At 31.6% G+C, this 18,640-nt stretch overlaps 1 protein-coding gene across 2 annotated transcripts; it reads right to left on the bottom strand.

Annotated features, from left to right (window-relative positions):
• Positions 1-3,644: 3,644 nt before the first annotated feature.
• LOC108813015 (transcription factor MYB28) lies at positions 3,645-6,136 on the bottom strand. Of its 2 annotated transcripts, XM_056989864.1 has the most exons (4): positions 5,985-6,134; positions 5,647-5,798; positions 5,419-5,548; positions 3,645-4,766 (listed from the first exon to the last, which is right to left on the bottom strand). In XM_056989864.1, exons 2-4 carry the CDS (start codon positions 5,777-5,779, stop codon positions 3,938-3,940), a joined length of 1,092 nt encoding a protein of 363 aa, XP_056845844.1. In that variant the 5' UTR covers positions 5,780-5,798; positions 5,985-6,134; the 3' UTR covers positions 3,645-3,937. The 2 variants fall into 2 exon arrangements, with proteins under 2 accessions (XP_056845844.1, XP_018440936.2); XM_018585434.2 differs by having other exon boundaries at positions 5,647-6,136.
• Positions 6,137-18,640: the final 12,504 nt, after the last annotated feature.

The raw sequence follows: 18,640 nt of genomic DNA, 5'->3' as shown, positions 1-18,640 counted from the left end.
AAACCATTTCGGGAGCACAAACACAGAGCTCCAAAAATTAACCATGCCGTAAATCACTGACGAGATCATCATTACCTTCCCTGCAAAGGAAAGGAACTTAACTGTCCAAGAATGCAATTTAGAAATTATACGGTCGATGAAAGGCTGTAAGGTGGCTGCGGAGATCTTTTTTGGGCTTAGCGGGAGCCCAAGATATCTTGTAGGGAAATTTCCTCGGCGAAAACCAGATAAATCACTCAGAACAGTAGCTTGAATGTCTGTGTATCCCCCATAAAAAATCTCAGATTTTGACTCATTAGTAACCAGGCCAGACCAGTCCCTAAACTGATCCATAACCCTCTTTATCCCAGTTGTAGAACCCCAAGACCCATCTGAAAATACCAGCAGGTCATCAGCGAATAGGAGGTGGGTTAGCTTAGGTGAAACACACAAAGGGTGCAGTCTATAGGATCCAGCAGCTTCCGCTTTGTCCAGCAGACGGGAAAGGACTTCCATGAGCATAATGAAGAGGTAAGGAGAAATTGAGTCACCCTGTCTGAGCCCCTTCTTCCCTTCAAAGAAACCTGCCAATTCTCCATTAATAGCAACTGAAAATCTCGGCGAGGAGATGCATTCTGTGACCCAGGTGATGAACATAGGAGGGAAGTGTTGCGCTTGAAGGACCTTAATTACAAAATCCCAGCATACAGTGTCGAAAGCTTTGCGAATGTCAATCTTGATCATAGCACTCTTGAGGCAAGATGATTTGTTGTAGTCCTTGATAAGCTCTGCTGCCAATAATACATTCTCACCGAGACTGCGGCCTTTTAAGAAAGCTGCCTGGTTGGGACTGACACATTCTGTCAAAATAGGCTTGAGACGATTTGCTATGATTTTTGAGATAAGTTTGTAGACAACGTTGCAGCAGCTGATCGGCCTATAATCTGTAAGGGAGCAAGCTTCCGGTTTCTTGGGAATGAGTGCAATCGCTGTAGTGTTCATATCCTTAAGTAATTTCCCATTTCTGAAAAATTCCCGGACAGCCAAGATGATATCCTCTCCAACTATATCCCAAGATGCTCTAATAAACTCAACACAATATCCATCAGGCCCCGGGCTCTTACTCAGTGGCATTGCAAACAGAGTAGCCTTTACCTCAGCTGCTGTAACTTCACGCTTCAGATAGTTCTGCTGCAGCTCGGTGCACCGAAAAGGGAGCAAATCCTGCAGCTCCTCAGGAGTGACCGGAGAGGAAGGAAGATCTGTAGAGCCTAAGATAGACTGGAAATAGTCTGCCGCATGCGTCTTTATCTCATCTGTAGAGTAGATAGGCCGGTCGTTACTGTCCTTGAGGCAGTGGATATGATTTCTAGAGGCATGAGAAGACACCGTCCTATGATAGAAAGGGGTATTTCTGTCCCCCACATCCGCCCAACGAACCCTCGATCTCTGTCTATAGAATTTCTCCTCGGCTGTAAGCAACACATTCAGCTTATCCCTCTCACTGTGCTCTTCCGTAGCTGTGAGTGTATCCGGCAAAGTGAGTAAAGATCTCTGCAGTGCATCAACTCTATCCCTTTGTTCCTTAACCCGCTGAGATATACCACTGTAGTGTCATTTATTTAAGCTCCGTAATGGTCTCTTCAACATTTTAAGAGAGCGCACAAGCTTGAACTGATCCGTACCGACGATCAAATCCGTATTCCATGATTCCCTTACTGTCCCTGCGTAGTCCGGATGATCAATCACATGATGAAAGAATTTAAAGGGTTTAACAACCCGGCGTCTTAGAGAAGGCATCCTAAACAAGCAAGGGGCATGATCAGACTGAGACGGGTCTAAGAAATCCGCAAAGGAGTCAGGAAAGGAAGATAACCAAGGCTGATTAATGAAAGCATGATCGATTCTGGTAGAGATAGGATTGTCATCTTGACTATTCCTCTAAGTGAATGGTAACCCCTTAGCTTGAGCTTCAAAAAGCTGTGCATCCTGAAGATAAATATTGGCGTCGTGCATACCAGAGTCATCAATCCGAGAAACCAAGTGGTTGGAGTGTTGAAAAAGGTTTTGTTCAGATATTGCAAAAAAACTGGATTGAATTCGAGTCGGGTTTTCTCCGATCTGGATGGGTACTCCATGGGAAAAAACAGAAAATTCCATACTCTTTATATCTGGTTGGGGTATTTTATATTCAAATTTATCCAAAAATAACTATTAAGAATAACCAAAAATACTCATTAGATATAGTTCGAATCAACTACTATTGTTGAAAGTAATTATGGATACAAATTTATCACTTATGAAGTAAATATATAATACATATCGTAAACTTTTTTGTATGATAAAAGAGTTGACAAAATATGGAAATGAAATAAAAAAAATATTTAAATAAATAAAAAGAAAATATAATTATTAAATTTATATTTTATTAATATTATTGAAACAATATAGATTTTTAGTAAAGAATTTATATGCCCGCGCGAATGCGCGGTTCTTTTCCTAGTTATATTAATACCACACTATAGTATAGATGATGAATTTGTGATACCAAACTTACGGTAAAACTGAAATTTCCCCTAATAAAAACAACTAAGCTGAACATCACGGTCAAACACCGCGGTTCATATAAACATGAAACTTCCCAACTTAACTAATGCTACCAAATCAAGACTACATTCAAAACATAACAACAAAATCGGCCAAGAAACGGCTAGAAAAATAAACCTAATTAATTTACATTATTAGAAATGCATGAAGTTTTTTTTTGGGCTAAAATTTGGTGCTAGAAATGCATGAAGTTTTGGACAAAAAAAACAAGAAATGGATGAAGTTTTACTTGTTTTCATTCGTGTGTGTGTTACTATAAATTATTGTCAATATATCGATAGGAATGAAACAAATAAGGTAAAAGGTTATGGTGACATACAGTTAGCTAGGAAATTTATAAATTAAATAGTTTAACCAATACAAAAGTTGTTTATAATTTACAAATACCGAATTCTTTTCATGATGGTAAAGGTAAATCTTCTCAAGAGGAATGGGATAAACTCATAGAAGAAAAAAGCGGAGATCACTGAAAGAGGCGATCATCGTCGCAAGCGACACATCAGTACGAATAAGGTCGAGTGCGTGATGACTTTAGTCTTGTAATTTGTGTTTTGTGTTTTGTTTCGTGCCTCTTTGTAAGATTCTAGGGGCATCGTTACGAATCATTAAAAACATCATTGATGGATGAGTGAGGTGGGTCAAAATGCCACTTACGAAAGGGAGAGTAAGACTTCACAGAATTATTAATTTGTCAAAAAACAATGAGAAAATCTTGTCGCCTTTTTCTTTATTTTGATAGCAAGTAATTGTTTACGGACCACACTTCCAATTATATGTTTACCTCTTGATCTTTAGCTTTCATCTAATTGTTTTACGGACCACAGATACATTTTCTATTGGAACGTCTTTTTCGTGTGGTCGATTCCAAAGTCCAGTCCAACGAAAGATGACACCACCTTCATGCCATGGAAAGTTGGAAACACTGATATATGATCATAAAGAAAGAGCATGCATGACTGATGATTAGAATGGACTTTATCTTTTAACAAAAGAATAACAATTATTATTTTTCCAAAATAATATGATAATAATTTTTTAAAAAATAGTGGATACTAAAAAATATTTAAAAAACTTTATTATAATAAATATTATGAAACATTGTTAGTTTGTGACAAGCGCAAATCAATTACCAATTGATCCGTGAGGTACCATGCAAGGTGTTTCTCAGTGTCAGAGAAACCATAACTCGAGTACTATTTTCTTACTTCTTGCGGTGTCTTAACATTAACACCTTATTTGACATCATACAAACCCTAGCGATTAATAAACATCCAAATAATAACACATATAAAACTTCTCGTTCAGGAAAGTTTCATTTAGTATGAAACCGTTCTGTTCGAATATAAATATTTCATATGATTTGCTTCTCGAGCAAATCATAGTCCGTGTCATATATATAACCAGCATGGTCAAGAAGATAACTTGACCAACCCTCGAAGTTTCCAATCATATTGTCTTGATCATCAACGCTAGTTGATGAGACTTCTTGGGACACATCGGACATAAGAAGATCATGACCATACTCAACATTCATGTCGTGCTCCTCGTTGTGGTGATCATCTCTCCCGATTTTCTCGAGAAAATATGAGAAATCATAACCCTGATCCATATCAAGATCAGAAGTAGCATGTATCTCGTGCTCAGTGTACAACAATGATTGGGAAAAGGGATCCAAGTCAACGAGTGCCTTGGAACTATCTTCTTCATTGGGACTCTGCTCAGGGAAGCCATTGGAAAAGCTCCCATATGGTATTGTAGTAGCACTCAAGATATCTTTGATGGAAGTTGCTTTAGCAGCAACTTTGTTTAAAAGCCTTGATGTAGAGCTCGATTTCTTAATACTTTTCTTGCAACTCAAGGAATCTCCCTTAACTGGTGTCCCATCATTTGTGGTGATCTCGGATACTGTGTTTAAGCCGGAGGAAATAGGAAGAGACATGGAAGGCATTGAAGTCGACCGGGGGTATTGGTCGTCGGGACTAGATGCATCTAGGGAATGCAAGCTCCCAGGCTGCGTAGTCGTGGTGGTGGTGACAGTAGGGTTAGTATTAGAAGCTAGTGGCTTGTGAGTCACGGGGTCAATACCCTGGTCGATCAGACGTTTCTTGAGATGCGTGTTCCAGTAATTCTTGATCTCATTGTCGGTTCTCCTTGGTAAATGTCTTGCTATGACCGACCACCTAAAGACAAGAATAAAGAAAAGAACGAGATGGAAGACCAAAATTAATACTATAATTTTTTTGAAGCTTTTTTTATGGATAAGTTTGTCAAAAATTGCTAATCAAACACATATTTTGCATCAGAAAATTGTCAAATACATGAGAAAGAAATAAATAGTTGATTTTATTTTGTTAGCGGAGTAAGATTTCATTTTAGAAGCATCGTCAAACTTACTTTCATGTTGTACTTTTTTAATAATATATGGTATATGTATTAGCTGTTGAAATATCAAATAAAGTTTCACATTAAAAGTTTAGACATATACTATTTAATATATAAAAAATTCAATTCTAATTAAGTACTAGATATTTTGGAAAGAACTTCAAAAATCTTTCGCGCATACTTGACTTTTAAATCAAAAGTGGATAATATCAGACAATAAAAGTTGGATACAAACTAAATAAATCCCAACATTGGTTTTTTTTTTTTTGGTCTAAAATCCCAACATTGGTTATGTAATAACTTGTGTTTCAGAAATTCTAAATATTGACTTTGTGATCTAAATTCTTGTTAGTGAAATTTGTTTGCCGTAATAAAAAGAGGAAACTAGAATGGTAGTCACTGGAGGGTCTATAAACATATAAACGTCCTTTTTGTTGAAAATAAACGTACTTGTTGCCACGAGCAGCATGGAGCATGATGATTATTTGTTCCTCCTCCGAACTAAACTCGCCTCTTTTGATCTCAGGTTTTAGGTAGTTAGTCCATCGTAGTCTACAACTCTTTCCACACCTTTTCAACCCTATATTAAACACCATATTCTCATCAAAATATTATACAAAAAAATACTAAAGTTTCAGTAAAACAAATCCTAAATAAACGTGTAAATTATATACTAACCAGCTTTTTGGGGAATGTCGCGCCAGCCACCTTCTCCATGCTCGTGGATGTAAGAGATGAGTTTCTTGTCTTCCTCGGTGGTCCATGCCCCTTTCTTCAGCCCTTCTCCGACACAACATGGTTTTCTTGACATTTTCTTCGATATATGAACACTAAGGTGTAAAATGTTATAATCTCTTAAATAACACCAAATGAAATACTATGTTGAGAAAATATACTTGAGGAAACTAAAATATGAAAGGAGATTTTCTAAAAAGGTAAGAAAGAAATAGATCTGTTGATGAGAACTCTGATACATCTGAATATAAGACAAATCGAGAAGCCCTCCTGGGTCTTACCCACAGAGCTGCTAGGTGTTTTCATGTTTCTTTTCAAGTAGATTTCGAATTTTGCTTTCTACATATCCTTGGAATATTTGAAATTTATAACACTAGGTTCAGACTAAAGAAGCTTGTGAAGAAGAGAAATGAATTGTGTGATGGTGGTGAGCTACCGAGTTACACTCTATATATATAGATATTTTGGTAAGTGGATTATTAATTACTTAAATATATCAATTTGTTTAAACTAGCTTGCAATTATTTTCTAACAAGACGAATATATGTTTGCAAAATGATGTTGCATATATATTTTACTACATTTAGCTATACATATTTATTTTGAAGTATTTCTAGCACAAAAAGAAGGATTAGCACTATTGACGTGCAAGATTAATGTATGTTTAAATTTTTGGTTAAGATAAAGTATATTAATTAGATATAAAAACATCTGTAACTTAATTTTATTAACACAATTGCCAAAAGAAGAAAATAAATTTGAAAAAAAAACAGTTGGGTCATGGATACTGTAAAAATAGTGAAGCGGGAAAGTGATAGACATTATTGTTCATCATTGAGAATTGAAGGGCTCCTGTAATACCACTCGTTATTTTCGACGTAGGTCCTATTTGTTTGCCACTTTTGTTGTTGTTCCATTATTGTTCGTCTCTTACCAGTTACCACCTTTCACATACTCTCATTTCCCTTCCTTTTTTTTGCACACTCTCAAATCCATTCTCTAGATTCTCATGATTTCTTAAACAAACATGTAACTTCTTGTTGACTTGATTCTCTTTATTCCTCTTTGGGGTTCATATAGAGCAACATTATCAGTCAGGTTGTAAAACAAAGGTTCTTAGAAAAAAAATAGTATTCAAGTTAGATAACTAAGTTTTGATTTAAATTAAATCACTAGATTATTTAGATAATGATATGCGGAGAAAAGATGCAAGCAAAGGTTTTGAATTGTCTCAAGATTAGAACTTTTTCATTCTCTTTCCTTAATTTCTTTTAGTTTTTTTATTTTCTTTTTATTGTTAGATCTCCTCTAAAACCTAGCATTGGAGCTGCTCTTAGTTTGGAACCCACCTTAATTTGTGATTGGAATAAAAAAAAAACTAATTTGTGATTGGAATAGTTGCAAGGTGTTTTAAGTTCTGTGACTACATATATGTACTAGGTTTTGTTCCTCCTTCCAAATTTTGTCTTGTATTATGATGTTTCATCACACGAATATATAGGTTTACTTTCTATATAACTAGGTGTCTCGTCGTCTGCTTTGGGCACACGTTATATTTCATCAACTCTCGTTATTGACATTGAGCTAGGGGATGTAATCACACCATAAATTTGGAAACCACCCAAGTAGGCCATGACGTGTTTATTGATTCCCCGGGTCATAACCCACTATTCAACTAAAAGCCGACACCAACACCACCATATCATTGGAAGAAAAAAGCTGCACATCTACAATTTAGTAAGGACCAGTTTGGACTGTAGCCTATATAGAGGAATCACTAAGATCCTCGTTCTAGATGATCCAATATATTTTAACCAAGTTGAGAAAATCCCACAATGTTCCTCACTTACTCGTGTTTCATTGTAGTTATTTTGATGTCCCTTGGGCCAATATCATTTGGTGCAGGCATCGTTTTTCCAGATAAGTTTTTCTACTTTTAATTACATATAAGTTCCTTAGCATATGGCTGATCGCTATGAAAAATGCAAACCTTAAGCCTCAACACTCATTTCAGAATGTTCTCCACTGGCTCTTCCAAGCACTGATCTATATTATATGCTTGGAAGCAAAAAAAAAAAGAACAACGGCTCTGGTTAACATTCAAACTCATCGGTCGTAACATGTCCATTACATTTTATTTATGATCTTAGTTTATCTCGCAAACTAAAACTCATTATTATCCTTTCACAATGCTCGCATCGAATCTCACCCAAGCATCTAGATTGCGTTGATCCTTCTCACTTTTCTTGAATTTGTAACTTTTTGCGGTTGTTTGGTGAACTTTTTAGTGACGTTTCTTATTTTTATTTTCCACCCGATACCTCAGTTCTATCTATCTAATATTTTCGACAATTTATTTGTTCCTTGATAGTTCATGCTGTTACTCATGTTCTATTACAGTCGAGAATTCGTATACGAATACTTTTGTTATATTAATCACCACCAACATCACACGAACCTGGTCTTCTTTTTGTTAATTTACCTTTATATCGTGATTAATTAAACACTTCTTCACGTCAAAAACTGTAGTTTCGTTCTCAATGCCACTACTGTTTGACGTAAAACTTAGACTTATTAACGTTATCATATTGCAAATGTCGAAAATTCTGAGTTAAGGATACACTTCACTCTGTTTATTGAGATTTGAGATAATACATGTACACTCACTTCTAAACATCGGCTGGTGTTTATTAATTTATTAGTTTTGGTAGGGAAATTAGTTGATTAGTCTATTGGAATATTACATATAGTATCATCGTATGTACATTTTTTTTTGAAAGATCATCGTATGTATATTTGATTAAAAGATTGTGTGAAATATGTCTAGTTGAAATGATGATCCATTAGTCACTGAGTTAATAAGATTGAAAAAAGCATAGGAAGAAAATGATTTTTATCCATAATTTCAGCCATATTCTTTTGGGACCATGGCAACATGTAGCGAAAGCCCATACGTGGAAAACAAAATGAAGAAGCTTTTTTTTTTAGATTTTACCTTTTTACTTACTGTTTTTTTAAATATATATTTTATTTATATATAAAAAGGAAGACTTATTTTATCAAATATAAAAGGAATGCTTTTTTGATCAAATATAAGAAAGGAATACTTATGTTATTATTTAAAGAAAAAAATATATATAATCAAGAGATCACTGTTTTCGGTTGCGCTGTCAACTGTAGTTACAATTTTTTACAATTATTTCTTATGAATATTGCATATCTGTTGCTGAACATAGTCATCGATCGATTGGAATCTCCTTTTGAAATAAAAACAAAAAATGAAAAGCAACGAAGTGATAGAGGTGGGTCGTGGGGGTACTCTCTAATAAGATTCATGTGGTTCTCTATTCTTTGCATCTTCTTTTGCATCGTTTTTTCCTTCATTTTTGGTTAAACATATATATATTTGTCATCTAGATTCTCTCTATATATAATGTTTTTCTTTTTGTACAAATAGATTAGATAATGTTTACCTTATTACACCAAAACTCAGGGTGGCCGATGCACGCCATGCCATGTTCAAAGTGAAAAAAAATCGACCAAATTCGAGAATCTATGTATATATTATCATTTCAGCACTTTTCAATTCTAAGTTGTATTTAGCCTAAACTATATTTAAGATAAAAACATCTCTTTATAAGAAGTTGGATGAAATGATTATTATATATTTCGATTTTTGATGATTACAGAATATTTATGTCTCTCTTTACTGTACCTATTATAGTATAATCTTTATTTTCTGATGTATATAGTCCTTGCTATGTGTCGAACACTATCCTAATTGGATCTCTGGGCAATAAAGGAAGCTGACAGTTGATTACCAGATGATGATGTTATTACCTAAGAATGTCTTCAATAATTATTTGGATTGACTTTGGTATACCGCTCAACCATATTTTTCTATCTAATCATCCCAAAGTTTTAGGTTAATCATTATACTACTCAGATTTGTTTTCTAAAAGAAACTAAATGTTTTCCTGCACCATGTCATGTGCAGTAATTTTTTTTTTCAAAATTTAAGTTATATTTAAATAAAGTTTATGAAATATTATAGAATTAATTATTTTTACCAATATTTAAATATAGATTTGATATAGTTACATATTAAATTAAGAAAAAATATTTTTGTTAAAAATATATTGAAGAATATATATGTACATGATTAAATTATAATCGTAGATAGTATTTTTTATCTATTTATATTGTTTAAATATATTAAATCAATCTGTATAAAACTAAAAAATGATATAAAATTGTATAATTATCAAAAATTTAAACTAAATAATATTTATAAAATTTATAGATATATAAGAAATTAATGATTTTATGATTAGAAATCTAAGTTTTCAAAAATTGTAGTAAATTTTGAAAGCTTTAGTAATACATATTGTATAATTATAGAAAATAAAATCAAATAATATTTCAAAATTTGTAATGCTATATACGAATATATTTTATTTTATAGATGATGTATAAGAAATTACCATATTTGTTTTTTTTACCAAAATAAATATCAATATTAAATGTAATGTATGAATTATTACCATATTTTAAAAAATTTACCAGAAATATAAGTCAACATTAAACAAAATAATTTATGTCCTATTTTTCGAAAGCCATATCATCAATTTTAATATTATGTCATATTTCTTTTGTGAAACTGATTATAGAAATGATATGTACCAAAATTACTTTTCAAATAATGTATAGGGGATATTCTCACTAAAACAGCATCTAATGTTTGATTCTAACCATTGTTCAGAAGCAATCGACCTAAGGATATGTTTTTCTTCTACTGTAAGGGTTGAAGTCATGAACACTTATAATACCCACAAAATTCATAGCCAAGAAAACAAATGCAGACAACCGCTATACATATTGAACCTCTAAATTATGTGATTGCATATATTTTCTTTTGAAAAGTAGGTTGGTTCTTAGCAAAAAAAGGCTACCCTGTTACATGCAAGAGGATTCAGTAACAAGGTAGGCCAGTTTCTTGGTTATACTGGGCTTTTGCCTGGAAATCTTCTCTATGAAGATAAGGATCCATTTAATATGCACTGAAGATTTTAATACAGATATGAGCCACAAATAAATTATTTTACATTATTGTTTAAATAATATATTTTTGTCATCTTTAAATGATATCTTATCTACAAAAAATTGTATGGAAATTTTCTCTTTAGGAAATATAATTTACTTAATTATTAATTTAACTGATATATATGTGTGTGTAGTACTTTTTATAAAAAAGAAATAAAATTCGTTTTTACTAAAAGCCCAAAAATTTGGTTTTGATTTTTCTTCTTAAATTAGTTGAAATTTTTAAAAACTATTTTTCCTAAAATTTAGAAAATCCAATTGTTAAAAATTTTGATTGGCAAATTAAATGGGGTTTATGATAATAAAAACTAAAAGCTAAATTGGACGAAAAGTAGTTTTTACAAAAACAACAAACAATCATCAAATTAATCGTGATTAACATTAACTATATATTTATAGAGAAACATTTAAAAAAATAGTAACCTTAAATTTGTATTAATTAAAAAAAGATTTACTTAGGTAACACTTAATTAAGATGTCAATTTGCACCATAGAATTAACTGAAAAATTAGTAAGTCAAAAATCCAATTTCTAAAAAAACTTATATTAATCAATATATAAATTTATATGACATGATAAAACTAATATTCGGCGATCCTCATTAATGAGATTTTCTTTAAATTGTTCAAGGTTAATTTATATTGTGATCCAACTGTTTTTTTAAAGTGTAATATTTACTCTTAGTCTTGTTTTAATGAGATCAATCCCCTTGGATTATTCAAGGTGATTTCAATGAGATCTTGGATGGGAGTGAGCATTCAGTGGAGGAAGTATCTCATGATTCTTTGGGTATGATAGAGTTTCAAGACACGGTGAAGTATTGTTCTCTGGTTGACATGTCGTATCAGGGACCGAGATTCACTTGGTGTAATAGAAGGGAAAATGGAGTCATATGCAAGAAGCTAGATCGGACCTTGATAAATGAAGTGTGGATGAATAAATTTCCTCAATCATACTGTGTATTTGAGGCTGGAGGGTGTTCTGACCATCAGAGATGTAGGATCACTATTAAAGCAGATTTAGTGAAGCCGAAGAAGCCGTTTAAGTTCGTGAATGCTTTGGTGGAAATGCCGGAATTTCTCTCAACAGTGAAGGGGTTTTGGGAAGATACTGTACCTCTGTTCATCTCGACATCGGCGTTATTTAGACTCTCAAAGAAGCTTAAGGAAATGAAGCCAATTTTGAAACAGCTTAGCAGAGAAAAAGTTGGAGATATTATAAAGAAGACTAGAGAAGCTTATAAAAATCTTTGTGAAGCTCAGGTTAGGACGTTAGCTGATCCTAATCAAAGTAACATTGGCGTGGAGGTTATTGCTTATAGAAGATGGATATTTCTTTCCACTTTGGAGGAGAAAGTATTGAGTCAGCGAGCAAAGATACATTGGTTAGAGGTGGGTGATGGAAATAATAAGAGTTTCCACAGAGCTGCACAAGTGAGAGAGATTCGAAATTCTATAAGGGAAATAAAGAGACTGGATGGATCGATAGTAGATACGCAGGAAGATATAAAGAAAGAAGCGGTGGATCATTTCTATAATTTCTTGACGTATGTTCCGGAGGATTATAGGGAAGCTAGTATGGAGGAGCTTAAATTGTTATTAAACTATGAGTGCTCGGAAGAAGACAGAAGCATGTTAACTCGAGAGGTTACAGATGAGGAAGTAAGAAAAGTTCTGTTTTCTATGGCAAAGGACAAGTCTCCGGGGCCAGATGGATATACGAGTGAATTTTTTAAAGCATCTTGGAGTATTGTTGGAAGAGATTTTGTCACTGCAGTGAGGGCTTTCTTCGACAAAGGTTTCTTGCCTAAAGGTATCAATTCTACCATACTGGCTTTGATACCAAAGAAGAATGATGCTATTATGATGAAGGATTATCGGCCCATTTCCTGCTGTAACGTAATCTACAAAGTCATTTCAAAGATTCTGGCTAAGCGGATGAAAAGTTTGCTTCCCTTGTTCATATCTTTGAATCAGTCGGCGTTCGTCAAAGAGAGATTACTGATGGAAAATGTGTTGTTGGCGTCAGAACTGGTTAAAAGTTACCACAAGGATTCTGTTTCTGAGAGATGTGCAGTCAAGATTGATGTATCCAAGGCTTTCGACTCTGTGCAATGGCCATTCTTGCTTTCAGTGTTAGCGGCTCTCAAGTTCCCGGAGAAGTTTATAATTTGGATCAAGAAGTGCATTGAGTTGGCCTCTTTTTCAATTCAAGTAAATGGAGAATTGGCAGGCTACTTTAATAGCAAGAGAGGTTTAAGGCAAGGGTGCTCTCTCTCTCCCTACTTATTCGTAATCTGTATGCAAGTCTTATCAAAACTCTTAGATAAAGCTGCAACAGAAAAGAGAATAGGCTTTCATCCTTACTGCAAGGAGTTGAGTTTAACTCACATCTGTTTTGCGGATGATGTATTAGTGTTTTCAGACGGGAAGAAATCATCTATTGAGGGGATCTTATCAGTATTTCAAGAATTTGCAAGAATCTCTGGTCTCAACATTAGCTTGGAGAAGTCTACATTATATCTGGCTGGAGTTAAAGCAGATGATAGTGTGGCAATCTTGGAGCAATTTCCGTTTGAAGCAGGAATTCTGCCGGTTCGTTATCTTGGATTACCTCTTCTCACCAAGAGGATGACCGTTCAAGATTATAGTCCTCTCATTGCTAGAATAAGAAGTAGAATCGCTTCCTGGACAGTGAGACATTTAACGTTTGCTGGGAGGCTCCAACTTATTGGTTCAGTTCTATACAGCATTACTAACTTCTGGATGTCTGCGTTCAGGCTCCCTAGCAAATGCATCCAAGAGATAAATAGTATTTGCGCAGCATTTCTCTGGTCTGGTCCGGTATTGTCAACTCAAAAAGCTAAGATAGCTTGGGTAGATGTATGTAAACCAAAGGAAGAAGGTGGGCTCGGTTTAAAGAATCTATCTGATGCAAATAGAGTGGCTTGTTTGAAACTTATTTGGCGTCTCATAGCAAGTAGACCCTCGCTGTGGGTGAAGTGGATTTGGAAGTATCTTATTCGCAAGGGGTCTTACTGGAGTGTGAAGGAGAAAAGCTCGCTAGGGTCTTGGATGTGGAAGAAATTGCTAAAGCTAAGACCTCTAGCTATGCAGATGACGAGAATGGAGGTAAAGAGTGGAACTAATACTTCTTTCTGGTTTGATAGTTGGTCTTCTTTGGGAAATCTTATTGAGTTTGCTGGAGAAAGGGGAACTATGGATCTTGGCATTCCTATAAATAGCACAGTGGAGCGGGCTGTTCAATTATATCGAGTGAAAAGGCATCGAGTTACTCATCTCCAGTTGATTGAAAATGAAGTATTGGCTCTTAAAAATAGAGGGCTCAATGAAGAAGAGGATATTTGCCTTTGGAAAAGAGAGAATGGGGAGTTCAGAGAAGGGTTCTCTACATCTCAAACTTGGAACATTATAAGAATGAAGTCACCGAAGGTAAGCTGGTTCAAAGGGGTTTGGTTTTCTGAAGCAACACCAAAATTCACCTTTCTTGCTTGGTTAGCTGTTCATAATCGTTTAGCAACAGGGGACAGGATTCTTAACTGGAATCCTCAGGCGATAGTGACTTGTTGGCTGTGTAATACAGAGATTGAAACAAGAGATCACCTCTTTTTTGGATGTTGCTATTCGAAAGAAGTGTGGTTGGGCACAATAAAAAATCTGGTAGGGAATGGAAGGGTTTCTGACTGGTCAAGGGTGCTTCAAGTAGTGGTAAATGGAGTTCGAGGGAGGGTCAGGACATTCCTATTACGCTATTGTTTTCAGGCTGTTGCTTATGCAATATGGCGTGAAAGAAATGTGAGAAGAGTTGGTGAAGGATCACAGACTGCTTCATGCCTTATTACTCGGTTGGACAAGATGATCAGAAACAAAATCACCTCTCTCAAGAGGAAGAAGGGAGAACAATTTGAGAAAGCTATGGAGTTGTGGTTTGAAAGAAGTTCATAGAAGTGTGAAGTTTTTTATTTTCTTTTAAAGCTTTGGAGTCTTGTATAGAAAGGAGGCAGTGAAACAATCTGTATCAAGGTTTTTTTGATTGAAATAAATTTAAAATTCTTTCAAAAAAAAAAAAAAATATTTACTCTTAGTCTATATTACTTGGACATCAATTTAAATCAAAGTTTGCTATATATTATGCCCCATGTATTATATGATTTTGCTATAAATTGAAAAGTAATGATTTTTAAGTGTTTTTTATTAATAAGAAATAGACACTTTGATAAAAATAGCAAAAAAACGCAGCTATTCAAAATTGTTTTTTTAGTAAAAGAAAAAAAATATTTTCGTTTCTCAGGTTTTCCTTGCCTACAATTAAGAGTAATAGTCTTCTTAATAAACTAACATGTTATAGTTTTCATAATTTTATACTGTTCCGCCAAATCCCTAAAAAAAAGATAAATGTAATCTGATCTTATTATATAAAGCTTGGTTCTTCAAAGTTACTAATTAACACGATCGCGACACATGGCGATTATAATTCTAAGATTGTGACATGTGTTAAAATACATATAAGTAAATAAAATCAATCTTATATTTTTTAAAGATTAAACCAAAAATATTATTTACATATAAAAACGATTTAAAAAAGTAAAAGTAAATAAAAAGTAAAAAATAACTATGAAAGAAATAAAAAAACAACTGTAAAAAAATATTAAATAATGCTAATTTTCCTTTATTCAAATCCTAATTTAAAAGGTCATAACCAAAAAAAATTGTCACTTAAAAACGATTTAAAAAAAAAATATTATTAAACCAAAAATGTAAAAAGCTCACACCATATGCAAAAAAAGTAAAACATTTTAGTATTTTACATTATATATTGTTAAAAATATTTGATAGTAATTTGAAATTTTTTATTGGGACATGTTTTAAAAATAAGATAAAATTCTCTCTTTTAGGATTTAAAGACATTAAGAAAATGAAAATTTTAATTACGAAATAGTCTTTAAAATTTATATTTTAGGATTTAGTATTTTAAGAAAAGGAAAATTAAAACATTACCATTTTTAGTATTTTACACTATATATTGTTAAAATATTTGATAGTAATTTTCATTTTTTTAATTATAAACAAGAAAATAATTGTAAAACATATTTTAAAGTAATTATTTCTTTGTTAATTTGTTTTCTAAAAAAATTGTGACATGTGTAAAAAATGATACAATTCTCTTTTGTTTATGATATAACAGAGATTTAGAAAAGAATTTCTTTTATTACAGAATAGTCTTTTATGGTTCTTTTTAGGATTTTATAAAAAATACTATCATATAGTTTTTAACAATTACATATTGTTAAAAAGATTGATAGTAAATTTTTTAGGTCTAAACAAAAAACAATTGTAAAAAGATATTTGAAATTAATTATCTTTTGAAAATGTTTTTTTAATAATTTTGTTTTTAAAGATATTTAAACAAAAACGAATTATAAAATCCAACAAGTACAATAAATTATTTAATAAAATTAATGAACAAAAACTAACTATTAAAGAAATAATATTCCTTTTTCAAAACCTAAACAAAAGAAAATTGGAAAAGTATTCTTATTAATTTCTTTAAATAACTAACTTTCCTTTTTAATATATAATGTATGTTAAGCAATCATGAAAAAGAAGCTACAAATATTTCACACTATATTTAGGTTTAAGTTTTCATATATTAGTTTTACAAAACAATAGTATTTATGTGAAAAATATTACATGAGTATTTTATTTAAATTTCTTGATACAACTAAATTTTTTTTATTATCATTATTACATCTTATGATGCTAACATATTTTTTTTAATTATGAGGTTGTCGTCGTACATGAGTATTTGTGAATATGATGAATATGTGTTTGTACATATAAGAAAAATATATAATTATTAAAACATAAAATAATTTTTAATTATAAAATAAATCTCACACAATATATGCAAATCATTCATAAAATTATGATAAAATAATTGTTATTTTATGTTTTTTATTAAATTAAATATCAAACAAAATCCGTTGCAACGCAACGGGCTCATATCTAGTTAACAATAATAGTTGCCAAATTAAGTGGGTATATCAAGACATACATGTAAAAATATGTGTCATTATTATGACACATAGACTTCTTTGGCTTCAAGTTAGAGATCAAATTCATGACACTTATTTTCTATTATTGTTTGTAATATTGTAGCTAGAAATTTAGTATGTTATATATATTCACAACTGATAGGGTTTAAACCGCATCAGTTCAATCCGAGAACCAATTTGAAAATCAATCCGAGAACCTTATTGTTTGATCTCTCTTTGAAAAATTTGGAACGTATTAAATGCAAAGAAAGCAATAACATTAAAAATTATAGTTGACTATAAACTTAACCGGTTTTGAGTTTTATATATTGACTAAATAAACTCTTATTACCATTAATGTTGATTTTGAAATTAAAAGTCTCCTATTACCATTTATGTTAATTTAAATTATGATAAATGTGACCATATAAAATTTTGTTTGACTATAATTTAACCGGATTTGAGTTTTATATAGTGACTAAGGTGCTGATTGTTTGTTTAGTTTTTAGATTTTAGTTTTTAGTTTTTGGCTTTTAGTTTTTAGTTTTTAGATTTTGGTTTTTAATTTTTGGTTTCTGATTCTGCTGTAGATTTTGGTTTTTTGAAAAACTTGATTGGTGATTTTAGATTTTGGTTTTTGTTTTTGAAATTAAAATAAATTATTAATAGTAAAATATTATTATGAAATCAATAAAAACAAAATATCACTATTGTCTTTAAAAGTACAGAAATTAAAGAATAAAATATTTTAAAATTAAAAAAATAAAATTATTATTAATATAATTTGCATTTAAAAGTATTTAATTTTACATTTACATGAAAAAAACAATGATATTTAACAATACACAATAATTTAAAATTATAAAACAAATTAAATAAAATGTTTTTATAAATTTCAAATATGGTAATATCAATAAGTAAACTTTAAATTACGTCTCTTTCTAGATAACTAATAATTTATAAAATATACTATTTTTATCTCAAATTTCTTCCATATATTTATATAAATAAAATGTTATAAAAATACAATATTTAGATTTTAATACTATATAATTTTACACATAAATAGTGCATAATTAATAATTAGTTTTTTGCAAAATTGGGTTGCAAATTATTTTTACTAAAAGTTCTTTAAATTAAAATTAAAAATACTGCAAAGTATATAAAAGAAGAAAATATTTTCACTATATAAGTTATTTTGTAAATTTTAGAATTTAATCTTCAATGATAGATAATTGTTTGTTGACTCTTAGTAAATATAAAATAGTTACATTTCATCACTAGTCTCTTTTTATTTAATCATCATAAGTTAATACATAAATATAGTAATATTAATATTTCAAAAAAGAAAAAGGAAATAAATATGACATAAGTCACGTACTGTTGCTGAGGAAAACCCAAAAACATGGTTTTTGGTTTCTATGAAGAAGTAGGTAGTTATTCTAAAATCTGGTTCCCTAGTTTTTAGGAAATCTATTTTTTAAAATCTTGATTGGTAAAAAAGTAGTTTTTACAGAATCAAAAACCAAAAACTAGTTTAAAAACTACAAACAATCAACCTCTAAATAAATCTATCTTATTAAAACAGAAACATTATGTTGGACTAACATTTATTTTGTAAGTTTTTAAATTAAATACACCTTATACTTTATAGTTAAACATACATTAAATCACTTTTATGTTCCTTTCTTTATACTACTGTCCATGTTCCAAACAATATACTTATTTCTTTATACTACTATCAATGTTTCCAAACAATATATTTATTTCTTTATACTA

The sequence above is a fragment of the Raphanus sativus genome, chromosome 6, assembly GCF_000801105.2.
Source record: "Raphanus sativus cultivar WK10039 chromosome 6, ASM80110v3, whole genome shotgun sequence".
NCBI lineage: Eukaryota > Viridiplantae > Streptophyta > Magnoliopsida > Brassicales > Brassicaceae > Raphanus > Raphanus sativus.
Note: the sequence above shows the minus strand (reverse complement) of the source record. Positions and strands in the feature narration are given on the sequence as shown.